General features: G+C 48.1%; 1 protein-coding gene across 9 annotated transcripts in view; it reads right to left on the bottom strand.

The window, feature by feature from the left end:
• Positions 1–15,541, bottom strand: part of COL12A1 (collagen type XII alpha 1 chain) — a 116,995-nt gene extending 101,454 nt beyond the window's left edge. For 3 of the 9 annotated variants that reach the window (XM_079970267.1, XM_079970271.1, XM_079970270.1), the window contains exons 1-2: positions 15,379–15,541; positions 3,714–3,818 (exon numbers count right to left, since the gene is read on the bottom strand). In XM_079970267.1, coding sequence (XP_079826393.1) covers positions 3,714–3,783 — 70 coding nt within the window. In that variant the 5' untranslated portion in view covers positions 3,784–3,818; positions 15,379–15,541. Of the gene's footprint in view, positions 1–3,713; positions 3,819–9,750; positions 9,770–11,083; positions 11,139–11,183; positions 11,211–15,378 lie in introns of those variants that run through there. The other 6 variants (XM_079970274.1, XM_079970269.1, XM_079970273.1 and 3 more) reach the window with 6 other exon arrangements.
• Positions 15,542–26,978: the final 11,437 nt, after the last annotated feature.

Here is a 26,978-nt window from a genome sequence, read left to right as displayed (position 1 = left end):
TTCACCTCCCCGCTGTGTGTGGCTTTCAGAGGGAGAGAGTGGTGTTATTAGCTGATGTTCTAATGCTAGATGAGTATCCCCATCCTGCAGGTCCTAGTGTGCACCAAAAGGCACAGAACTGCATAGAAGGATATTGTCATGCTCGCCTGAATAACCCAGACGTTGGTTCTGCATTGGGGGTAGAAAGAACTGTAATTCTAGAACGGGGGGGGGGGGAGGGTGCTGAAAACATTTCAAAATTAATTACTGCCTTGTAGAAACAAGTAAACCAGTCTGGATTTAGCTGGGAGGGTTTACACGTTTTTCTCAAATTACAGTGCTTTGGGCTGCTAGGAGATACATCTAAAACAGCAAGCTTCTTTCAGTTTTATACCCATTTAACAGACACGGTCCCTCCCCACCAAGAATTACAGTTTCTAGGGTTCCTTTGAGGGAAAGAACTGTTTTAAAACCAGTCTGTAGCAGGGCAAAAAAACCCAATGTCTGTGTTGTTTTATGAGATACCAATATTTTGGTTTTGTTGCAACCTATAATAAAAACAGGAGCCAGCTAGAAGCTGAAAAGCAGTAATCATTTCAGATCTGCATGCAAAAAAAAAAAAAAAAAAAAAAAAAGGTCAAACCACCTATACTGGACTAGTCTCAATGACTTCTGTGGTCAGTGATTTGGGAATTGTGGCCTTAGGTTAGAACCAACCATAAGTACAAGTCAGACATTTGAGGTCATGTATGGATTGGAATGTTGGTTTGGATTTCGACACATTCAGTTAAACCACATCTTATCCTTCAACACAGATTTCCAAAGGCTCCCAAGCAACTTGAACGAGATAGATAAATGTTACCCTCATACATACTTGATGCATATCCCATCAGAGTGGCACACGCTACTCCCAAGTTGCATGCATTCAGTTTGTACTCTTGCATGCCATGACAGCATCGTGGTGCTATGTCCACAAGTAGTCCTTTACTTTGTGTCTTCGGCTGCAGCCAGGATAAGGTTATGGAGCTGAAGTCTCCAGCAGGACCTCCCGCAACAGATCCAATGGGGAAGTGGCACAGCACAACCACCACCATGCAAAAGGTCTGAAATCTGCTCCAAAGGCTTGTCTTGAAACACATCCACAATGAGAGGCCACATGTGCCCCTCACCAGGATTTGTAAACATTTTGCCTAAATGCAGTTTGCCCTAAGTCTCTTCTTAACCTAAAGTATTTTTTTCTTTAAACACTATTTATGGGCACTGCCAGGATAAATATGCTGCACATAGATTGCTAGAGGCTGCATCCTGGAAATTCCATTCGTGTCATTTTTTGAGCGTCATCAATGAACATGGCACTTCATAGCATAAGAACACAGAAGAAAAGGAAAGGTCCAGGCCCCAGGGTGTATGCAGGGGGTGGAATCTAATAGTAGGGAGAAAACAGAAGCAGCAGAGTTTTGGATAGTGGTGATGGCACCGAGATGTGACAAGGCAAGGCTAGAGAGAAGGGTGCAGTTGTCAACAACAGAGATGACCAAAGTTTAAACAGACTTGAAGCTTCCAAAACTGGATGCAGCAAACTACAATCTATACAGAATAAGATCCTGGAAAAGTCCCATCAGCACAAATCCACAGTGCTGGCAATATTAGCTACTACCTCCCTCTGGATGCAGCAGCAACAGTACATAGGTTTTTTTCTGTCAGCTATGCAGATTAAGAACAGATATGCAAAAATTCTCATATACGTGTAAGAACCAAGAGGGTCCATACAAGTTACCAGACTACATTTTTACTCTTGTATGAAAATTTATGAGCATTCAGTGCTGCCCAGTACAATGCTAATTGTGTGGTTAACAAATCTCAATGAAGAGTTTTGAGTGGAAGAATGTGATGGATGAGTTCATGGATAAATTAAGGAGAGGTTTTCTTTGCTCTATTTCTATTTCCCCAGCCAGCAATGGTTTGCTGTGCACATGTTTGATCTGAATATCCCCTCCTTCACAGCAGCAAAGCATGGGGAGAGGGCTTTCCCACCTCTCCTTTCCTTTGGGCCAAAGGTGGGGAACCTGTTACACTCCAGCTGTTGTTGGATTACAACTCCCATCATCTTTGACCATTGGCCATGTACCTTGGGCTGTTGGGAGTTGGGAATCCAGCAAAATCTGAAGGGCTCTAAGTTCCCTATCCCAGCTTTAGGTAGACTGTTCACCACTGGTGTTGCCACTGAAAAGGAATAATAATAATACTAATAATCTGAGAGGTTGAATGGAGAGAAGGGAAAACCCTTCACCTATTTAAAGTATGTTATGTGTTATGTTGTGTGTGATGGCAGCATGGGGATGAGGAACCTATGGCACTCCAGATGTTGCTGGACTTCCACCATATGGAGAGCCAGAGGTTAGTCCCACCCCTGGGACAGTGGATATGCCAGGGGTCATTCAGCACTGCCTGAGAGGAGAAAGGGAAATCCCAGGTTAGAGATTTTCTTTCTCCTTTATGAGCACACGTTCTAAACCAGGACTAAGACCTCTGAGGCTCTGGCATGAAGATTCCAAGTTACTAATCTGACAACACTTACTGTGAGGACCACAACCAGCACTGTCCTTAGCCTCAAGGAGCCACTTGCCTCAGGTGGCAGTGTGAGAGAGACATCAGAACGACATGCACACACCCTCCCTCATATGCCCAAGGCCCTCCCAGGCCACCAGATTGCGTGTGACTATTTGCATGCTTTCTGAGTTCCTGGCGCCAGCAGCTGCCTGGCCAGGCACTTTGGCATGACCTCAAGAGACTTGGGATCAATTCTCTGCAGCACCTGCAGTAAACAGCCATTGCCGGCACTGGGGAACAATAGCCCAGAGTTTCCCAAACTTGGGTCTTCAGCTTTTTTCGGATTACAATTCTCATCATCCCTAACCATTGGTCCTGCTGGCTAGGGATGACAGGAGTTGGGTCACCAGCTGTTGCTGGACTACAAGTTTGGAAAAACCTGCAATAGCTTTATCCCAGGCAGCAAACCAGCTTTGAGGTGCCTTGCTGGAGGCCAGTCTCCTCTGTGTGAGAAAGAATGGCAGGAATGTCATGTTAATTCTAGGGATCTGGTTATTTCTCCCTACACAGGAGCAAGTGCGATGCCCCACATATTTGACTCATTAGGAAAGACTTCCCACCTTCCTCACCCATCTACCCCCCCCCCATTCAAACAAAGATGCACAGGTAGCCAGATTCTGTTGGAGTACTTTATTTTATAAAGGGTTTGTTTTTTAAGAAGAGAAAGGGGTGGACTGTGCATGTGTCTATTATGTATTCACAGTACAAAGCAAAGCAATTAAGCATCAGGAGGGCGTGTGCGAACGCTCCAGGGTTTCTCTGGCTTATTAAGGAGAAGGTTCAAGTTTGTACAGGTGTCCTCCTTCTCCCCGGAGGGAGGGAAAGAGGAAAGGAGGCCACGGGAGGGCAGAGGCCAGCTTCTGGTTGCAAGGAGACATCCAGTGTGGACAGCACACTGGGAGGACAACAGAGAAGAGGAAGGAGAGTGGAGCTACTCAGCTGGAGTTGCTCTCTGGAAGTAAACAAACCACAGAAAGGAAGGAAAGGGATGGAGGGAGGGAGGGAGAGAGAGAGAGAGAGGAAAGGGGGTTTGGTGAAGCACTCACACGTAGAGAGAAATTGTTTCCTTCTTTAATTCTGCACCATCACTTTTTTTCCAAGGAATAAAGGAAGGAATGACTTACCTTCAGCCTCTGTCACACAGAGGAGAAGAGCACACAGGGCAGCAACTGCTGCAGGAAGCCTCGTCTTCATTGCTGTTGGTTTGGATCACAACCACATGAATGAATCTATTGGAAGAAAAAGAAGGAAGAGAATCAGCATACATTTCTTTCAGTAGTTTAAATGGATGAAGAGAAGAAATCACATAGCACCAGAAGGGAAGCTGCTGAGCACTGAGCAGCTACTATACACCTCTGTTCCCTCTTAGCTCTTTTTTTTTACCCAGTGTTATACATAAGATGGGACGCGGGTGGCACTGTGGGTTAAACCACAGAGCCTAGGACTTGCCGATCAGAAGGTCGGCGGTTTGAATCCCCACGATGGGGTGAGCTCCCGTTGCTCAGTCCCAGCTCCTGCCAACCTAGCAGTTCGAAAGCACCTCAAAGTGCAAGTAGATAAATAGGTACCGATCTGGCGGGAAGGTAAACGGCGTTTCCGTGCGCTGCTCTGGTTTGCCAGAAGCGGCTTAGTCATGCTGGCCACATGACCCGGAAGCCGTACGCTGGCTCCCTCGGCCAAGAAAGCAAGATGAGTGCCGTAACCCCAGAGTTGGCCACGACTGGACCTAATGGTCAGGGGTCCCTTTACCTTTATACATAAGATATGGATCACATCTCTATTTGAAAGTGATTTAATGATCAGCTGGGGTTTTCCCCTGCTTCATGCACACTGCCACCATACATACTATGTTGCCTTTAAATATCCATAATGTCTTGCCAGCTAGAGCCAAACTAGAAGATATATTAGCTATGTATCGATGCCCATAAGTGCAGGGAATTTTCACTAGAACTGGGGGCAGGGGAAACAATCCAAGATGGCTATGTATGCCTTTGAATACCAGCTCTGGGAATCACTATTGAGGAGAGTGCTGTTGCCCTCGGGTCCTCCATCTTCCTATAGACATCTGGTTGGCCACTGTGAAAACAAGACGTTGGACTAGAAGGGCCTTTGGCATGCTGTAGCAGGGCTCTGGAGGGAGTAGGTAACCCCTCTATCCCCAGGCTTCAGTTCCCATCTAGATTAGGATGCCATATCTTCAATTTGCATTGGCAGTGGGGTGGGGTGGGAAAAATTCCTGTCCTTCCAACTTGCCTGTTCATCCCATCTGATCTACTACTGGCAGTGCAAAACCATCATCCATGTCAATTTCACGCAGTCTTTTGTAAAAATAAGTATTTGAAGTGACCAGAAAGTGGCAGAAGGGAGAAGATATGCTGAAAGTTACATGAATTGGTTTCCAGTTGTGCAGTGGTGGATTTAGGGGAGTACAACCAGTTTGGGGAGCATCAGGGGAACCTCAGTAGCACTGCAGTGGATGCTGCAGAGGACCCCAGAATGATTATTTAGAGTGGAGCGTGAGAAGAGAAAGGACACTGAATTCTGGTGTCACACAGGGCGCCGCTGAAATTTGAGTCCCCAAAGTGTGCCACTGAGCTACATGATGAATGATTAATAGATAAACTCCTGGACAGATCAGAGACCAGCAATGTATGGCTCAAGGGCCAGATTTCATGCAGGTGGGGAGAGCCAGGAAGGAGAGGAGGAGGGAAATATGGAGTGAAGCTAAAACAGACTGAGTGAGGAAAGAAAGTCTTCTTTAAGTAGTAAGTTTAGGCTTTTTGGCAAGAGCAACCTGTCCCTCTTTGGCAGCCTTGTAGGTGGTAGGAAGATGGAGAGACAGAGAGAGAAGGAAGTATCAGAAAGAAAGAGAAAGAATGAGACAAAAAGGAGAGAAAGGTGGGCCCCACCCAGTTTTGGCTCTGGCCATGCCCACTTCTGGTTTTTCCCACCACAACCCCAAGCCTCCTGACAAATTATCTCCAGAGAAATGTAGAGGTTCTGTAGCCCTCAGTGTTGAGAAAGACAGGCATCCTTTAGGGAGCGGTATAGGAGGGCTGGAGCATATCCTTAGGAGGCAAGGGAGCCTGAAAGCAGGATTTGGTGCTTGTTTGTTTTTCCTTTTCCCTTCCACTTCCCTTCTCTTTCAAAAACTTTGCCCACTAGAATGGCTGGAGGGTAATTCATTCTTAGGGAGGCAGAAGTGTGTGGGCAAAAATGTCTAGCTTATAAAATGCAACGCCTGTTAAAAGAAAGTGACCAAAGAGGCTATTAAATGGAAGACACATCCTCCCAAGCATACACAACTTCTGCTTTTTTAAAGAAGTGCTTTGCAACTGACACCAATATCCCAGAAAAACAGGCATGCAACTTCCTGGCATGGTCATCTATAGATTTTCTAAAAAACAGACACGAGCAAGAAGCATTTTTTGCCCTTCACACATGCACACCAACAATAGGAGAGATAACCGAAAGCACTTCAACTGGCATGCATGAAATCTGTGGTCTTGGAAGTGGTGGGGGATTCCATCTGTATCCTCCTTCCTACCCCTGACCCAGAGCAAATGTAGAGGCCAGCCATGAGTTCCAGCAACTGCTAATTCAGAAGTTTCGTCTCTCTCCCAGCCTTCCCCTTCACTGGCTCCAATTCAGCTGGGAATTTTATTTGGCTCCTTTTTCGTAACTGTTGAAGCACTTAAGGATGACTTTAGAAGTCTAGGGTAATTTGGAAACTGCAATAAAAACACTCTGCCTACAAATATGCAGCTCCTTGATCCTGTCCCCCTCGCCTGCCTGCAGTAAGGTCTGAAACAAATTATACACAAGGGGATGTAACATACCAATGAAACCCAACGCCTAGGTCTAGCACCCCTCTGACGCAGCAGCTTGATCGGGGTTTTTTTGTTCACACAGATGCAGAGAAAGGAAGAGAACACAGGATGGAGGTGAGCAACAGAAGATGTATTTGGTCTAGAAATATGCAGTTGGCTGCAAATCTACAAACCACTTAACTCTACTTATTCCTTTGAACAGTTCTGAAAGAACTCATTAACTAGCCCTACTTATTGTTAACGGAGCATTCTGTGTGTATTCCAAGCAAGCAAGAGAAATGTGCGGAATTCAGCAAAGGGCGTGGAATTCAGAAGCTTTACAAATCTCAGATTTCACTTTTAACCAAAAGAAAAAAGTGGTTGGCGGGGTGTTGTTTTGGGCTGAAAACACAGATGCAAAACTGTGGGTCCCGTGGTCTGATAAAATCTCCAGAGGAGAAGGGAGAGAAAGCCTTAAGAGGATGTCTAGTAGCCAAGGTACACTGCATTGCTCTTCCCTGCATCCAGCAAAACATATTTTCAAAGTAAGAAAATCTATGCAAATATTACATTTGTGTAATTTATACCGGTTGCAGAACTCAGAATTTTGCACTGAGGCAGAACATACTGTATACTAAGAAGGGTTTTTTGGGGGGAGGGGGGGAATGGGGGAGTTAAGTGATGCTGGGGAAGGGCTGGGCGATGGGCTCTGCGGGGTGGTGAATGCTTCCCTCTGTGAGGGAACATTCCCAGATCCGCTGAAAGGCGGTCATTAAACCGCTTCTTAAAAAACCATCTTTAGACCCGGCCAGTATGGCCAACTATCGCCCAGTCTCAAATCTTCCTTTCTTGGGCAAGGTGATTGAGCGCGTGGTTGCTGAACAACTCCAGGCACGCCTGGAGGATGCGGACCATTTGGATCCCTTCCAATCGGGATTCAGGCCTCATCATGGGACTGAAACTGCCTTGGTCGCGCTGGTTGATGATCTCCGGCGAGCTAGGGACAAAGGTGAGAGTTGTTTCCTAGTTCTGCTGGATCTCTCAGCGGCCTTTGATACAATCGACCATAACATCCTTCTGGACCGTCTAGAGGGGCTGGGAGCTGGGGGCACTGTTATACAGTGGTTTCGCTCCTTCCTCCTGGGCCGTGTTCAGAAAGTGGTGGTGGGGGGTGAGTGTTCAGACCCCTGGGCCCTCACTTGTGGGGTGCCTCAAGGTTCCGTCCTCTCCCCCATGCTTTTTAACATCTATATGAAGCCGCTGGGAGAGATCATCAGGGGGTTTGGACTGGGTGTTCATCAATATGCAGATGATACCCAGCTCTACCTCTCTTTCAAATCAGAACCAGTGAAGGCGGTGAAGGTCCTGTGTGAGTGCCTGGAGGCGGTTGGAGGATGGATGGCGGCTAATGGATTGAGGTTGAATCCTGACAAGACAGAAGTACTGTTTTTGGGGGACAGGGGGCGGGCTGGTGTGGAGGACTCCCTGGTCCTGAATAGGGTAACTGTGCCCCCTGAAGGACCAGGTGCGCAGCCTGGGAGTCATTTTGGACTCACAGCTGTCCATGGAGGCGCAGGTCAATTCTGTATCCAGGGCAGCTGTCTACCAACTCCACCTGGTACGCAGGCTGAGACCCTACCTGCCTGCGGACTGTCTCGCCAGAGTGGTGCATGCTCTAGTTATCTCCCGCTTGGACTACTGCAATGCGCTCTACGTGGGGCTACCTTTGAAGGTGACTCGGAAACTACAACTAATCCAGAATGCAGCAGCTAGACTGGTGACTGGTGGCGGCCGCCGAGACCACATAACACCGGTCTTGAAAGACCTACATTGGCTCCCAGTACGTTTCCGAGCACAATTCAAAGTGCTGGTGTTGACCTTTAAAGCCCTAAACGGCCTCGGCCCAGTATACCTGAAGGAGCATCTCCACCTCCATCGTTCTGCCCGGACGCTGAGGTCCAGTGCCGAGGGCCTTCTGGCGGTTCCCTCATTGCGAGAAGCAAAGCTACAGGGAACCAGGCAGAGGGCCTTCTCGGTCGTGGCGCCTGCCCTGTGGAACGCCCTCCCATCAGATGTCAAAGCAATAAATAACTACCTGACATTCAGAAGACATCTTAAGGCAGCCCTGTTCAGGGAAGTTTTTAATCTGTGATATTTTAGTGTATTTTTGGTTTTTATGGAAGCCGCCCAGAGTGGCTGGGGAGACCCAGCCAGATGGGCGGGGTACAAATAATAAATTATTATTATTATTATTATTATTATTATTATTATTTTCCTTGTCAATACTTGATTTATCGATCTATTGTAGGCTGGGTGGCACCTGCAACACATTTACCACATTATAAATGTTTAAAAGCAGCAGTAAAAAATATATTTTAGCATCAAGGAGATTTTTGTATTTCCTCTCTGGAAAAAAGCTATATGGGTGGTTTTAAAAAATCTACTTGCTTAAGACCTGGGAGATTGGAAGATCCAGCACAGACTCTAAATCCACAGTGATCAATGCTGCAGTCCAGTGCACACTTACTTGGGAGTAAGTCCCATCCATAGGATCAGGTTGGCAGTGTGCCTAATTCTGCATTTAACTGTAGCCTTCCTACTGGGCCTTGAGCCAAAGTTCATTGTCCTGATAGGCACATTTAGTCAAGTTTAATGGTCTTGCAGAATTTTCAGAGCATCCTTGTCTTCACTCTGAAGCAATACAAGGGAGCCAATAAGGGGGGTGGGGTTTTGAGTGGTATAAACCTCTGAAACTTTCGCACACAAGTCTAGACTAAAAGGCTCTTACATAGCCCAAAATGAGAAGCGGAGACGTTTGTAACCCGTATAAACGAAGCATCCGAGATCTGGTATTTTTTTAAAAAAGAGGAAATACCCAACAGCTACTTTTAGCTTCAGCTTTTCGTTTACCCATTCCCGCGAGAAGGAAAGGCGAGTAATTAAGCAATAGACTTGAATCACTTATAGCGCTGCCAAGACCAAACCACAAAGCAAAACAGTTGGCGTAAATCATTAGGCGATTAACAGCTCAGGAGGAAGAAATAGTTTCTGGGCTATGGAAAGAGATGTTTTGTTTTGTTCTCTTAAACACACACAGCCAGAAGGTACGTTTAATCGCTCTGCGAACCTGACAAGACTCGACAATACCTTCCCAGTTCCTGCCCGAGACCTGACGCTCAACAGAAGCGCCCAGGCAGCAGAAGCGCCTGCTCATCGGATGCTTTTAAATATATATAAATATACCCCCACCCCAATATACACACACGCGGTGCTAATGCAACCGAGAATCTCTCGCTTCTGTAGCAGCCAGCCAACGTGAGCGATCTTGTTCGCTGCTCTTCTCGCTGCCTACCTGCATACATGCACGCGCACGCTCTCCTCTCCAGCGCTCCACTCGTGAGCGCGTCTGCTCCTCGGCCGGTGCGCACCCAGGAGGCATTTAAAGCCGCGAGCTCGACGGAGGACGCGGCTTCTGTCCGGGGTGTGTTTTCTGAGCTTCCAGCGCCACCTGCCGGGCAGAAGCAGCAACGCAGCTACTCGCCCCCCAAAGAACCCGAGCGGAGCCAAAGCATTCTAAGGAGATATATTCCCAGCGCCCCCAACCCGCCCCGACCGCTCCTTCCAGACTGGAGTTCCCAACACCGACACCCTTCGAAAACGTTTCTCTTTTTAGTTTGGCCAAAACGCTGATCCGATCGCTTAGCAACAGTTTCGCTGACTTTTCTGCTTTCCACTGCACAATTTATGAGCTGCCTTTCTTGAGTTGGCAGCAGCCAAGAAACGCCGCCGCTCTGAATTTATTTCAGTTTATTTGCAGTCACCCGGACCTTGAGAAAAAAGAAGCAGCAGAAGCAGATCTCTTTCAGACGCGTCGATCCCCCGGCCAGAGAATCATTTCGCACACAATGAAAACAGAAGGCAATCTTGCACACACCAAAACTCGAGTCCAAACCCGCAAACGTGAGCGATTGCCCCCACAACAAAACTACCAACTGGAAAGGAGAAACTTACATATAAGGAGCTGTTACACAGCCAGAGAAGGCGCGGTATGAGGGCGAGAGAGAGGCAGAGAGGCAGAGAAAGAGCTTCCGACGCCCAGCCAGTGTGAAGCAGTTGCGACCAGGGATTTCCCTTGCCCACGTCGAGGGGGATTCCTTGCCCACCCCCAACTCCCACTCAGCTTGATACAAATGGGGCGCAGGAACTAAAGATCCCCAGGGACAAACGAGGCGCGCCTTTCTTTTTAAACGCCACTATTCTAAGCAATCGCCAACGGAGAGAAAAAGGCAGCAAACCAGGAACTATTTGCGTGTGCAGCCTTTTCAGAGCCCAGAACTGCAGAAGCAAGAGCGGATGAGAAGCCGTCGGATGCCCCGCTCGTCTTTGATTCCCTCCCTCCTGAATCATCTGCCCTTTAGGGGGAAAGCTGACCCGAGACCCTCGACGACCTCCTGCCATCAAATCCGAGGACATCGCCCCCCCCCCCCCGCGCGCCCTATAAAATCCACGCTTCCACCGCAGGGAGCCCGCGCGCTCCGGCTCGCCCGCGCCGCCAGCCCCGGCGCACCAGCAGCGCCTCTGGCCTGGGGCGCCTTCGCGCGCGCGCGGGCTGCTGCTGCTGCTGCTGCAAGGGCTCGGCCGGCACGAGGCGAGAAAGGGCTCCCTCTCGCCGCGCGCGCACAGACCTGGGCTGGCAGGGCTGGCGGGGAGGGCGGCGGCGGCGGCGGCGGAGCCGGCTTCAGGAAGGAGGCAGCGGCAGCAGCGGAGGGAAAAGGTCCTGGGCACCTTGAGGCAGGGCGCGGCCAGAGGCAGGAGCGGCGGCGGCGGCGTCGGCGGCGTCGAGAGGAGCGGCTGCTGCTGAGGCGGCGGCGGCTGCTGGGCTGCGAGGGGTCGCTCCGTCCGGCAAGCCTCGCCTTCTCCGAGTGGGAAGAGCCTCCCGCCAAGCGCGCTCCTTAAGAGAGGGCTGCTCCCAACTCCGCGCTCGCCTCTCGTAAGCGGTTACGAAACGGCGGCGGGAAAAGGTGGACGGCTGCCACGGGATGAGCTAGGCGCTCCTCTCCTCTCCCCTCTCCTCGCTAGTAGGGGAAGAGCGAGCAGCGCCCGCTCGCCTGCTTGGAAAGGGGCGCATACCTCGCCGCATTCCTGAGGCATGAGGAGTCCCGCGCGAGCGCAGCCGCAGCCCCCGGAAGGGGGGGGCGGGGAGGGGGCAGCGGCCGCCCAGCCAAGAACACACGTAGCTGCGGCTCTCCGGGCTCCTCCGCGCCCCAGCCAAGCAGCAGTGGCTTCTGGCTGAGGCGGGGGCCGGATGGGAGCCCAGGACAGAGAAGCAGCCAGCCGCCGGGGACCTCCGGCGCTTAGCTCGCCCCCGGGAGGCTGGCGGGGGGGGGAGGGGGTATTCCTGAATCCACAAGAGGAAAGATGTGGTCTTCACTGAGAGAAGTTTGAAGTGGAAATACTTGCGGGAAATTGAAGTGACCCTGAATTTCTTGCGAGCATTTATTATTATTATTATTATTATTATTATTATTATTTTGTGCGAGGGGATTATTTCGTGTGGGGAGCTCACGCATTCGGGAGTCAAGGGGTGTGAGACACGCGCCTTTCTAGAAAGTCCAAAGTCTCCTTGGGCATTCAAAAGTTCTGCAAACTCGCGGGTGCGAAATTGAGTGAAAAGCAGTCATCTGTACTTGGTGAGCGGGCCGTCCCAAGCGCACAGGATTGCATTCCCTGGTATCGGGGAGAGAGGGGGGGGGGAAACCCTCACTCGAGTGTGACATTTGCTGGGAACCCGGAGAGTGCTGTTCTCATGCGGAGAAATTAAACGTTGAGGGACGCCCTGAGGAGAGACCAAAAGGCGCGGGGTTTTCTCATCTCCGGTTTTGACGCCGCCCTCTTTCACACGTTGCTCACCCATTTCTAACCAGTGTATACTAATCCTTCTACTGCAAGGTCGCCCTTCACTCACCCACCCTTGAAGTCATCACCTATAAAAAATAAACAAACACAACTGAGGAAGCGGCTGCCCAGTGCATTTCTTTGGCTGAAACTGGCGCGCTGCAGCTGAAGTACTTGGATTCCTGTCGACTCGCAAGTCCCACTGGGGAGGGAGCGGGGCTTCCACCCGACTTAAAGCTTCATTTAGTTTCGTTTGAGGCGGAAGGAGAAGGAAGGAGTAGCAGGAATGCAACGTCCAAGTTTGACCAGCCATCATTTCCTCAGACCCTGGAAGGCGGCGCCTCGCCTCCCGCGCCTTTCCTCGGAGGGAGAGCGCGCTTCTGCTCGCCGGCACGTGGGCCGGCCGGGCAGCCCGGGATTTTGGGCGGGAAAGGCGGGACAGAGCCTGACGAGAGGAGCTGCGCGAAGCCCGACATTCGTGGAAGTTGGGGGGGGGGAGCCTTCCGAGAGCGCTTCTAGTCATCAGCTCAGCAAAGCCCACTGGGCAACCCAGTCAGATGGGCGGGGTACAAATAATAAAAACACTACTACTACTATTGACAGCCCTTCGTGCGATTTTTACAGCCCATTCGGGGAGGGGGTCTTTCCTTCCACAGCAAAACATTAGAAAAACCCAAAAAGTCTCGTCCTCAAAAAAAAGGTGCCTCACACCGAATCAGTCCGTCTGGTTCAGTATTGCGTCCACTAACTGGCAGCTGCTCTCTGTGGGTTCCGACAGGGGACATTTCCCAGGCCGACCTGGAAATGCTGGGGATTGAGTCTGGGTCCTGCAGAACAGATGCTCTGCCGCTGAGCTACGACCCTTCCGCACTGTGAAGCCTCCAGAGGCGCGAGAGAGAGCGCTGCCGAAACTGGGTCTTTGACCCGGGTGAAATAAAGCCTAGTTTGGCCCCTGCCCCAAGTATCCCTAGACATATACAATGTGCCACTGAAAGGAAAGGTTGCCACTGTGTCTCCCTGCTAGAACAATGCAGCTGTCTCCCTGCCAGGGGAAAGTGGTGAGAAAGGAAGAGCCGAAGCGAGTCGAGCGGCGCTTTGGGAACTCCATGGCTTCCGCCCGCTTGTGCCCGAGGATTGATCCCCGTAGAGGCAACGGGGAAAGTGGACTGTATCCGCCACCTCCTATTTCCACCCAGCGGCCTGCGGTTAAGGCAGCCGCTCTTCGCTTTCGGGGTAGAAAAGCCATGATTAGGACAGCACGGGAAGAGGGAGCGCCAGCAATTGCCTCGTCGGCCCGCGAAAAAACCAAAGTGAACAGCTATGCTTTTTGAGAACGCGGCAGAACAGTCATCTACAAGCTGGTCTCCGGGCCTGTGCCTTCTCTGAAGGTCTAGCTAGCTCTCCTGGCTTTTTTCAGACTGCGAGCTGAGGGCTCAGCCTGAGAGAGACCCGCTCCCTGCTCATAGAAAACGAGGGCGTGAGCGAGCGGGGAACCCTCGACCACTTATCCCGGGCCTCGAGCGCTCTGCGTGCAGGGATCCATCCATTGCCTTGATGATGGACAAGCATTCCCTCAGTTAGGCCTCCACCTGGGGCAGCCCAGACACGGGTCTACCGCCTCAGCCCTGGAAAGATGGGAAATGCACGCGTTTATCTTCCTCACACTCCTTAGGCTAAAAACAGAGAAGCCCAGCAAAGAGTGTCGCTCCTCACAGCGGCAGATCCATTCCACACCATATAATTAAAGCACATTCGATGCACGTGTAAGGCGCATGGCCTCGCCCCCAAAACAATCAGGGAAGCGCTTTCAATGTATGGCGCGCATTTGCACTAAATCCCATAGGAGGCGGGGTGTTTATAATCCTCGCAACACTACCCAAAAAATTGAAATAATCCCCTTCCTTGAGACACAGGCGCAACTCATCTTGGCCAAGCTCGTGTCCAGAATTCTGTAGGTCTCTGGTGGCGCAGCCAGCGCACACCTCAGCATGAGTCCACCTTGATGCGCGGGCGCGCGGGCCGAGTCCGGACCCGCAAGGTGCCTCCAGCTACAGAAAAGGGAAAGTGGGCGAGAAAGGGAAAGAGATCCGGGAAGAAAAAGGATAGGTGGACAGCCAGGCACTCCGAAGCTGTCCCTCAAAGGCTCTGACGCACAGCAGCATCTCACCTCGCGGTGCTGCTGCCCTTTGCCCACCTATAGCCAGTCGCTTTTGAATTCTGGTGCTGGAGGAGACTCTTGAGAGTCCCATGGACTGCCAGAAGATCCAACCTCTCCATTCTTAAGGAAATCAGCCCTGAGTGCTCACTGGAAGGACACAGATCGTGAAGCTGAGGCTCCAATACTTTGGCCACCTCATGAGAAGAGAAGACTCCCTGGAAAAGACCCTGATGTTGGGAAAGATGGAGGGCACAAGGAGAAGGGGAAGACAGAGGACGAGATGGTTGGACAGTGTTCTCGAGGCTACCAGCATGAGTTTGACCAAACTGCGGGAGGCAGTGGAAGCAGGAGTGCCTGGCGTGCTCTGGTCCAGGGGGTCACGAAGAGTCGGACACGACTAAAGGACTACACGACTACAAAAGCCAGTCGCGCAGGATGGTGTAGCTACGCCTCCCTTGCACCTGGGAGAAACGAGGCCCCTTTACCCCGACCCTGCCCGTGCTTTCTCTCGGTCCCAACGAGGCATCAGGCGAGGCTCCTTCTCCCAAGCCACCTTACCTGGGTTTGGAAAGAAGACGGGAAGCGCGGGGCGAGCAGGAACAAGTGGCCCCGGGGGCTCCGCTGCGCGCCTGCCTCCGCCCCCGCGCAGGTGTGCCCTATTCCGATTCCCAGCCCCTCCTCGCCCGAGCGCCGGGCCGCGTCGCAGTACTACAGGCGGCGCCCAGGCGAGGAGGAGGCGCAGCATCCCAAAGGACGCCTTTCTTCGCGCGCCCCGCCGCCTTCAGGAGCGAGCCGGGCGGGCCCGAGAGGGGGAAAGAGGGGAAGACACGCCAAACGAGGAGAGCCCGGGCCGAGCAAGCCTGGTCTCCTGGCGCAGACTCCCCGATCCTTCCGACTCCCGCCTGGACATTCAAAGCAACCACGTACGCGCTGCTCGCCGCCCTCGGTCCTTCGCTCCGCGCGGGTTAAGGCTCAAGATTATCTCCAGTATTTCCGCTGCTGCATCTGCTGCGCCCACCGCGCTCTGCTGGCCGAGGGAAAGATAAGCCGCCCTTCCGAGATCGAGAGGTCCCAGCTGCCCAGAACTGCCACATCCAGAGAGCTCCCACTCAGGCACCAGAAATGGGCTTCCTTTTTGCCAGGGACCGTTTAGAAGGGCTTCCCTTTAACCCTCCTCTGCGCGGAATTCTGCGTAGGAGGGGGAAAGCGGAGCAAGGTCCATTTGTTGTCCAATAGCCCTCCCTAGTGGCCACTGTTGTTATTACAATCAACAGGAAATCTTGCCATATCCATTCACCTTTCCATCTGGCAATAACGGGTTGCTAACAGCTAGGTTGGGACGCGGGTGTCGCTGTGGTCTAAACCAGTGTTTCCCAACCTTGGGCCTGCAGCTGTTTTTGAACTACAATTCCCATCATCCCTGACCACTGGTCTTGCTAGCTAGGGATGATGGGAGTTATAGGCGAAAAACACCTGGAGGCCCAAGGTTGGGAAACACTGGTCTAAACCGCAGAGCCTAGGACTTGCCGATCAGAAGGTCGGTGGTTCAAATCCCCGCGACGGGGTGAGCTCCCGTTGCTCAGTCCCTGCTCCTGCCAACCTAGCATTTCGAAAGCACGTCAAAGTGCAAGTAGATAAATAGGTACCTCTTCGGTGGGAAGGTAAATGGCGTTTCCGTGCGCTGCTCTGGTTTGCCAGAAGTGGCTTAGTCATGCTGGCCACATGACCTGGAAGCTGTACACCGGCTCCCTTGGCCAATAAAGTGAGATGAGTGCTGCAACCCCAGAGTCGGCCACAACTGGATCTAATGGTAAGGGGTCCCTTTACCTTTACCTAACAGCTAGGTTTGGGGTGCTGTTGCCTGGCGCAACAGCATCAAAGCCGCATTTCCTTCCGCCACCCCCCTCACTACACAGCAAGAACTTAAAGAAAAGTCTCCAAGTTAGCGGGGGTAGAATTGGATGACACTGACACGCATGAACTATCATGCCAAATCTCATCAGGATGGTTGCAGTACAATGCAGTACACCTACATTGGCAGCTTTTACAGCTTGGGGGTGGGTAAAAAAACACAATATAGGTTGTCACACTATATTCCTAACTATATTACTGAGGGCATCGACTTAGTAGAATGATGTTTTTGTTTGGGACAGATTGGAGCTCCTAAGGCAGTTGGTGTCTTGTGTGCCTCTTTCCAGCAACTCCTGCAGCCAAGCTGGTGCCAAATGTATAATTCTGCTTTTCTTTGGACCACATTGGCAAGGCCAAGGGGGTGGGCTGGGTCTCATTGTCTGCTTTGACTTCACCTCCAGAAGTGCACTCCATTGTCTCTTGAGACAGATGGATGCCAACAAGCTACTGATTCAAGAGCCTGTGCTCCAGGGGACCCCCTCCCCCCAAAAAAAATATCCTAGATATCTATTTGCCAACAGCCTAGATATCTATTTGCAAGGCAACCTGAGTTATTTCGTTGACCTGGAATCTATCAGATCATATATCCATCATGGGGACTTAGACTGTCCCAACGTCGGAACCTTCTGAGCTTGCTCCAACAATTTTGAGCTTACCCAAAGACCTTGTACTAATTAGGGGTCAGCAAACTTTTTCAGCAGGGAGCCAGTCCAATGTCCCTCACACCTTGGGGGATGGGCGGATTATATATATTTTTTGGGGGGGATGAACGAATTCCTATGCCCCACAAATAACCCAGAGATGCATTTTAAATAAAAGAGCACATTCTACTCATGTAAAAACGCGTTGATTCCTGGACCATCCGTGGGCTGGATTTAGAAGGTGATTGGGCCGGATCTGGCCCCTGGGCCTTAGTTTGTCTACCCATGAATTAGCCCATGGACCCACCAAGCCTCCCTGTTTGGCTGTCAACTGATTAGTGGTGCCTGCAAAGCCCTGTGGGAAATGACTTCACAAGAGTTGACCATCACCTGATTGTCAATCATTGCAAAGCCCTTTGCAAAGCACTCTGCAGACTACCTGGCTGCTCTGTAGTCATTCCTATACTTGCCATTGCTATGATTTACCAACACCATGCTTTATGGGTGGTTCGCACAACTATTCTCCCCACCCACCCAAGTCAACCCAAGAAAATTACTTCAGTGCATTTCTGTGTGCTGAACCAGTCTTCAGAATGCTTAAAATACCTTGTCTAGATCACTGTGCAATGTGTCACAATCTGAAGATACATTGATAACCATGGGTGGACACACGTAGATCTGCATTGCACAACCACACACAGGCCTTTAGCCTGAAATAAACCAGCATGTTAATCCCAAAGCATTGATGGTTGCTTTGGACATTATTAGTTGGGAGAAGGAAGCAGCACTCTTAAGTGAGGAAAGAGCTCCAGAAAGAAAGAAAAGAATGTGATAGTCTGACTACATTTCAGAAGTCTTAAAGCACAGGGATCTAGGTACCTTCTCAAACATGTGTTTCTGATATGCAGCATTTGAATGGATTTTCCCTGGCTATTAAAAGAACAAATGAATGAACCATATTGTCATGCTTGCCTAAGATCTACACCACACTGTTTCACAAGAGGCATGTTCAGGGTGAAAGTTAATATGATTTATAAATGACTCACAAGCACTTCAAACTTCCAATTTTTTCACTTTCATGATAAGGAAAAATCGCAGCTTTTTAGCTGCTTATGTTTCTCTGTAAAACACTGCATACATTGGCAGTGCTAAGTAAACATTGATGTGTACCTAATACAAAAAAATTATTTCAGAGGACTTTGTTTAGACTTTCAATTGGGTCTGTCCCAAGTAGGTAGCATCAGCTAAACCCATCAGTCAGCAAAGCCCTCACCTGAGTATAGCTGCCTTGTTGCATGAGTAAAAGTGAGGAACAGAAACTTCTGAATGTGCTGTGTATTTTACCAGGCTGTTACTGTGTGTTTGCTGTTAATCCCAAACTCGGCCTTTCTATGTATGTTCTAGGAGCCCATCATTATCCTGGGTCCCATTCTTTTCATTTCCCACATCCTTTAGCCACTTGACCAGGTAAACCCACCTGTGGCTATTTTAGCACAATCAAATGTGCAACGAAGGCTATTTGTAGCAAAACGTTGGTTTTTTTTGTATTTAATATGCTGAAATTCTAGTCTAATGAAACATATTTGACGTTACTGAAAACTATTTTGTTCTGTTTACTGTGTGCCTACGTGCTGAGTACACAATGTGCTATTCAGAAGGCATTCCTAAAATGCGCAAACATTTACCAGCATATTCTGGTCTGCCTGAATCTTGGATAATGATGTTAGTTTGCAATCTTAATCCACCTATGCAGAAGTCATTTGCTTAAACTCTATGCATCTTACTTCCAAATAAATCCATTTATAAAGTATTGTAAGATTCTCTAGGAAGGAACATGTGGCTCCAACATTTTTCTTCTTATTCAGTAAACAAGACAGGCGGAGAACTTTTATTTAGATGTAACATCTAACATATCCACATGCTTAATTTTCTATTTTGATAAACTTAAAAGAATGTTTTTCTTCACGGAGGAAAAAGCCTCTGGAATTGAATCCAGTGAAAGATAGTTATTCTCACAGCATCTTTTCCAACGTTTCTTAAAAACTTTTTTTCAGGGTGACATGTGCAAGTTGGCCGTGTAGCTTGGAACCACGGGTATTTTCTCATCTGTCAGGCCTGAGCAATGTGTGATCTCCCCTATGGAGCGGAATGTAGCCATGGGCAGTGTCCAGCAGCTGATCAGGAGCTCGATAAGCCTTCTGTTTGTGATTCCTGCCTGGAACGACAAAAACAGGGGCGGGGGGAGGATTGTTCCTGGCAGGCCACCGTCCATGATGAGTGGAGTGTTTGGCTTGGCAGGCCAACATATAGGCATGCCGATTAGGAATATTCACACCGACACAAATTCTGTGCCTTCTCATAGTGGAATACCAGGGGAGGCTGGTCTCCTAGAGAGCAAACAGAGCACTGCTGCACCTCACTTTCCCCACAGCCAGCTCCCACTGGCCTGCCTTCTTGCAAGATGCCCAGAGTGGCAGGGACTGTCAGCTCCTTCCTCCTCCTCATTGTCTTTATAGAACTCAACAATGAGGAAGATGGGGACAAAAGTAAAATTAGCTGAATCTACCTGCCATTGTCTTTGGCTTTAAGCTTACTACTGCTTTCCTTGTCTTCCACCCTACCAGTCCCAGTCTGGTGGGAAGTGTCCTCCTGATCGTGGTTTTTCCTCCACCCTGATCCAAGTTTACTATGATTTTGTAGGTGATGTCCTGGAAAGGTGTAGCATGTTATGTGATCACAAACTTTTTATCACTCTACGTATCCCAGACAAGGAGAGAAGCCCACCTTTTCCATGGCTGCCATGTTCAGGTCTTTTTAATTGACAATATATCCATTTCTTCCAGACACTTTCTTGCAATACAAAAAAGGAATGAAACAAACTATGCTTTTTAGTGCTTTTTTGTAGCAGCTTAAAAAAGCAAGCAGGACAACTGCATCATGGGCCATTTAGATATTTACATTTTATTCCTATAAGGCAGGGGTAGCCAACTCCCAAGAGACTGTGATCTACTTGCAGAGTTAAAAACTGACAGTGATTTACCCCCTTTTTGTGGGTTCAGGTCAAAGTTGTTGAGCTTCTTTTTATGGGCTGCAGGGCTAAAATGTTTAGCTTTTTTTAGGGGAGCCATAGTTATTGGGCTTCTTTGGAGGGAGCCAGTGATCTACCACAGACGTCCAGTGATCTACCGGTAGATCACGATCTACCTGTTGGACGTGCCTGCTATAAGGTGTCAGCACTCTTTACCCTATTTGCATAAAATAACCAATGTGAATTGATGATGATGATGTATTACTTATGTCCCACCCACCTGATTGAGTTGCCCTAACCACTCTGGGCGACTTCCAAATGAATACAAAAACATAATGAAACATCAGACATTAAAAACTTCCAGATAGAGGGCTGCCTTCTGGTCTCCTGAATGTCATATAGCTGTTTGTCTCTTTGACATCTGATGGGAGAGTGTTCCACAGGGAGGGTGCCACTGCCGAAAAGGCCCTCTGCCTGGTTCCCTGTAGCTTTGTTTCTCACAGTGAGGGAACTGCCAGAAGGCCCTCAGCGCTGGATCTCAGTGCCCGGGCTGAATGATGGGGGTGGAGACGCTCCTTCAGATATACATGCTGAATAATGAAGTTCAAACTTCCAGCATTAGCCTAATCTTTTAAACAGGATGCTGGAACACTAACAGACTAACAGTCATGGGGGTGGTAGATGTTCTCTCTTCTTTTTCTTTTAAAGTGGAAAGTTATTTCCCTTAGTGACAATTTATTATACCATTCTGGCTTTTTAATCTGATCTTTCCTTTACATAATGCTCTGAAAGGAATACGCCAACGTACTAATAAATCAAAAGGCTGGGAAACAAAACATGGCAAAACGGTTCCACTAATAGAAAAGGCAATGTTCATGAATACTTACTTGTCTGTAGGTGAACATTTGTTTTCATGCAATTAAATAACTTGCATTGGCTCTGACTTACCTTTCTGAATCTTCTAAAATGAACACAATGGTTTAAGAAAATAGGCTTAAATTTTAAAGTTGGATGTATGTGTCAATGAAACACGCAGTTAACACTTAATTAACTTCGCAGCATGCCCAGAATGAAAAATGTATGAAAATCTATATAAAGCTCTTTTACAAAATCAGTTTGCCTAGAAGGTTTGCCAGTTACTTCAGACTTTGGCTTCAATCCTTTACTCACTTACCTAGAACCAAGTCCGATTCAACTCAGTGGTGCTTCCTTACTTATTCAGTGCAATTACCTTAGGAATTTGTTCTCCATCATTTAGCTACCTATAGTTGGAAAGTCATTTTGGATAAACACACTGGACCTGAGCTGCATTTAGGGCCGTGCAAGTGGTTTCCCCAAACACGGCACTGAGTGAAGGGGGCACAAAATTGAGAAGATCCATCATTGGGCAGGGTACAAATAAGCAATCTTCTTCTTCTTCTTCTTCTTCTTCTTCTTCTTCTTCTTATTATTATTATTATTATTATTATTATTTCAGCCCTCTGGAGCTGCTATGGGTGCATGTGCAGAGACGGTTTTAGGGTAGTGCATCCGGTTCGGCTGCATTGAGTGCTGCGCTGCAGGGGGTGCCACAAAAATGCTGTAGAACAAAGCAAGAGAGGCAGTGGGCATATAATTTTAGCATTGTGCTGGGCACTGTTAAAATGTGAGAGCACCATGGGCGGAGGGTGGAGTTCCATTGCCCAAGCAGAAGTTATTTCCCTCACACAATTTCACTGAATGCAACCCATGCTATTTTTCCACTGAAGCTGAACAGAACACCATGGATGCAGATCCTGGTTTGCTCTCCTTCTCCCCCACCCCACCCCCCACCACCTCCCAGTTAAGTAAGACCAGCAACTTGCTCCGCATTAAATTACGTTTGAGTTTGGAACCTCCTGGAGAATGGGTTTGTCAACACGGCATGCTGCCTAGAGAACCTCCGTTATCGTAGTGCCAACATTCACGCACATGCTCTAGCTAACGTGTCCTTGGTTTTCCAAAATGGTTCCTGTCAATAGTGCAATGCTGCTACCCCTGCCTTCACCACCTTGAAATGTAATCTGTGGTGCGTCTGGATGGGTTGTGGTCTCTAGCCAAGGAAAGAGATGGTGGAGGGATCCAGGCTGGGGGGAATCTTGAACAGAGGTCTGGGGGACAAATCATATCACCCCAAAGTAGCTAAGCGGGTGAACGCAAAAGGGAAGAGGCCAAAGGGGCTCACCTCCCCTTTCCTGTAATTTGAGAACTGCAGCAGCTGCTGCTGCTTTTTTGGGGGGGGGGGGTTGGGGACAAGATACAGTGGTACCTCGGGTTACAAACACCTCAGGTTACAAACACTTTGGGTTACAGACTCCGCTAACCCGGAAGTAGTACATTGGGTTAAGAACTTTACCTCAGGATGAGAACAGAAATCATGCGGCGGCAGCATGGGAGGCCCCATTAGCTAAAGTACTGCTTCAGGTTAAGAACAGTTTCAGGTTAAGAACAGACCTACGGAACAAATTAAGTTTGTAACCAGAGGTACCTCTGTATATCGTTTAAGTACCTTGGCATTTTATGTCAAGAACTCAGGCCAAGCCACCTGGTTCTCCCACCCTGCTGACAGGCCAGTTACACCAGCATAAAGCCCCTATATCCCTGACATCAACACTGGGGAGTATATCAAGATATACGGCTGCTGGTGGCTTCAAAATCCAAAAGCTCCCCAACCAGCACATCTGGAGCACAGGATGGCATTCTAAGGATGGCTTTGTGAAAGCCTGCTGCCCGGTGAATGGAAGAGTGTGAACTTAGCACACAATAGGCGAGAGCTTTTTATTAATTTAGACACCCAAATATGGCATGAAAGCTTCTAAGCTTACATGCTCGCTGCTGCAACCCTAGCTTTGCTACGTGATTATAGCACCGTGTAAATTTAGGTTCATGATGTCACATTTTTGAAGCCACAAGGGACCTTTCAAATTGGCCAACGGGATGAGCTGTGCAGGAGCCATGGAGAGTTGTGCAGCAGTTCCTTCATCAAAAGCATTAACTTCCCGTTGAGCTAGATTGTATCTTTTATAAAGATAAGAACATCCGTACTATGGAGATGAGATGACTTCAAACAATATTTTGCAGTGTGTCCAATTCATGACATTAAAAGAGAGAGAGCACTGAGAAAAATGACAGCCGCCAGCATGGCTCCTCCAATACTCATTTTTTTTTCCATTGAGCACAGATCAGTAAAATATTTTAGTCATGCATTTCCATTTATAAATAAAACAGCTATAGATAAGATGAAATACAAGGTCAATCTTTCCATTTAAAAAAGAGCAACATTTCCAATGCTTAAATTATAACAGGAGGGGCAGAAATCACAACATGAGTCAACTTGACAGGGAAGCATTAGGGAGTTTTAAACAGTTTTGAAAATGAACTTAAATTGGATTGGATCCAGAGTGTCTGTTTCATGAACAGAGGGACTCCTTCAATATGTATAAGCTCCTGCTGGACAATGGCGAGGGGTAGACAATTAGCTGTTCCTAATCAGCCTTCACATTACCTCCTACACTGATCTGGAGAGTCTTGCAACCCCCTGGAGCCGCTTTTGGGGATGCACACTGACCTGCTGGAGAAGCTCATTCCCCATCTTCCTCCAGTGGGAGCATCACATAAATAAAGTTCCACTATAGAAACTCTGTATCTAAGCAATGGCATAGCGTGAGGGAGTCTACAGGGTGGTTGCCCTGGTGCAAAATTGTTAGGGGCAAAAAAATTCAACACCCGGTGCTGCCTCAATACAGCTGTGTGTTCCTGTTGCTGGGCTCCGTTGAAAACAGTTTCTCCATGCAAACCAGGAAGTGACCTCTCCAAACAACGGATCAACTATCTCCGCAGCTGTGATCTCCTAGGTCACGCAGGTGCAGTTAGGCAGCTGAATGCACATGCGTACTCCATCTCTCATGTCCTGTTCCAAGCACTATACCACACTGGAACCGCCATTTTGTTTTTGGATGTTGTTTTTAAAAAAAGTCACATGCCTTGACTGCTGCTCTTTCTCAGTTTCATACCCTAGAAAAAGTTTGTATTTTCTGAGGCAGGACATGGGAATTAAACACTGCTGTTGCTGTGACAGAAGAAGAAGAAGAAGTCGTCCAATATTTCACCCTATGGATTTCAGTATCAAACTGGATTTATGGGCTAGGATCCAAAGAACTATGAAACTAGTATGATGAGTCCAAATTGACTTTAAATTTGCTTTTCTCAAAACCTTAACCCCCTCCCCCTGCCACACGGCAAATGGACTTCTGAAACTGACGTGAGTTTCAAAAACAGACAATAATGTGACATATGGGGAGGCACAAAAAAGGAAAACATTTTACTGGCCCTTTGTATGAACCTAAGTAGTTCTTTGGATACCGTCCACAACATTCCGAAACTATATATAGCTTTTGTAACATCTGCCTTTTGAGTCACACCTACCTGGATTAGTTGCGGCTATGCAGTGTATGCTCCATTTTCTAATGTGCTCCTAATTATTATGCCTTTTTAAAAGAGTTTCTTAGCTCATTGCACGGAGAGTGACAACTGCTAACAACATGCCAGTCTGTAGTCTGTGCAGAAGCAGGGGTGGGGAACTGCAGGTGCTGTTGGACTGCAACTCTCCTCAGCCCTAGCCAGCATGGCTGATGGTCAGGGGTGATGGAAGTTGTAATCCAACAGGATCTGGCGGTAATCTTACAGGTTCTCCATCCTAAAGCTCAACGGCTGAAAGAAAGCCCAGAAGGAAAAGAGAATATGTCACAGACATGCATTGCAAATCCTTCTAGCTACAGAAGAATTTTAAGTGCCTGCTTAAGATGGCCTTTGGCGAAAGTCTTCGAATTAGATGAAATCTTATTATTTTGCTGATACTTGTCTTTGTCCCCCATGACATGCTTGCAGAGAAGCTGGTGAAGTGTGGTCTGGATGAGGTAACCGTTAGGATTGAGGGGTCTTAGTAGACCACAAGCTTAACATGAGTCAATAGTGTGATGCAGCAGCAAAAAAAAAGCTAATGCTATTCTAGGCTGCATCAACAAAAGTATAGTGTCCTGCTCAAGGGAAGCAGCAGTACTGCTCTATTCTGCCTTGGTCAGACCACACCTGGAATACCGTGTCCTATTTGGGTGCCACAATTTAAGGATTTTGCCAAGCTGGAGCATGTGCAGAGGAGGATAACCAAGAGTCTGGAAACCAAGTTTTATGAGGAATGGTTGAGGGAGTTGGATATTTTTAGCCTGGAAAAGAGGAGACCAAGATATGATAGCCATCTCCAAACATCTCAAGGGCTGTCACATGGAGCAAGCTTGTTTTCTCCTGCTCCGGAGGATAGGATTCGATCCAATGGCTTCAAGTTACAAGAAAGGAGATTTCGACAGGAAGAACTTTCTGACAGTTAGAGCTGTTCAACAGTGAAATGGGCTCCTGCGGGAGATTGTGGAGTCTTCTTCCTTGGAGGTTTTTAAGCAAAGGTTGGATGGCCATCTGTCATGGATGCTTTAGTTCAGATTCCTGCTTTGCAGACAATTGGATTAGACGACTCTCTGGGTCCCTTCAACTTTACATTCTAGGATTTGTGATCCACTGAGTCTTTGGGGTGGAACAGGCCACACATCTAAATAGCATAAATAGTGCTAGTGACACCATTTACTCTTTTGTGCAACCTCTACTTATTCCATACTGAGATATATATATTTTTGTAATGGGAGGGGCATTTTCCACTTCACTTAATATGCTAAGTACACAGTTTTCTCTCTTTTCCCATCACACTGAAACTAAAGCTGTATTTCTATAGCTTTCGCAGTGCAAGAGTTCTTATGTATTTGTGTGAGGGCGCAGTCTGTTATACAAGTAAAACTGGATGTACATACCTTAACTCACAACTGCTTGGCATCCATAAAGTTTAAATGACCATGACTTTTGTCTGAGTGAGTTAGCTATACCCATAGATGTTCCACCCATAATTCTTTACTCCTCTATTTCCAACTTCAAACACCCATGCTCCCCATAAAAAGAAAAATCTCTCTGATCACCTTACACATAATCTCTGAACAACCTTGATCTTATTTCACATAAAGAACACGTTCTTACCTGTTTCTTCCTTGTCATCTGGTTTTTGTGTCCTCCAAACATGTTGAGGTTTTAACACAGACGGAGATCTGACCTGACTTGATGGGCTGGCAGATTTGCTCCATCAGCTAAAATAAAAAAATCCACCAGTGGAATTCCAAAGCTGTGAATATTCAAAACCATATTGCTAAACAAGTATTTTTGAACCAAAAACAAAATTCCAGGCATCGTAGAGACAAGACAGCACAGCATCTTGTGATGAGACAGTCAAAAGATAACACTTTTCTGAAGAATCAGACAGACCATGGAACTTGGAAGAAAGGGAAAACTCAGGTCAGCTCAAACTCTTTTTCCATCTAGTTTCCTAATTTGATTTAAGCAGGTGGTACCCTAACAAGCAATAATAGTCATTTGTGCTGCAACATATTTGCCTGCAATGCCATTCTAGTGTTGCTTCAACGTCTCAATTTTAAAAGGTGCACTTTTTATGGTTTAGTCTGATCCACTGCATTCAATGAACTGGGCAGTGCAATCCTATGAATATTTCTACAGAATTAAATCCCGCTGTGCCCAGTGGAGTTTACCTCCAGGTAAGTGTGCAGAAGAATGTCACCTTAACCCTAACTTACTCACATGAGGAAAGGATAAATGTATTGGGGGAATTTAGTGAAAAAACAAAGGGCCCACCCACACTTTCGTTTGACCCATGTCATCATCATATTCTGTGTCAATCTCTTATGCCAGGTCTGAGAGCTTTCCCCCTCACACTTCTTGCTCCAGTTAAAACCTGATGTTTACCACTGAATTGTGTTTGACGAGATCCCTGCTTCCTAAACTGCTGTGAAAATACGATTCCTCATACTTTCCCTGGAACT

This window comes from Podarcis cretensis (assembly GCF_951804945.1).
Source record: "Podarcis cretensis genome assembly, chromosome: 3".
In the NCBI taxonomy this organism is placed as follows: domain Eukaryota; kingdom Metazoa; phylum Chordata; class Lepidosauria; order Squamata; family Lacertidae; genus Podarcis; species Podarcis cretensis.
Note: the sequence above shows the minus strand (reverse complement) of the source record. Positions and strands in the feature narration are given on the sequence as shown.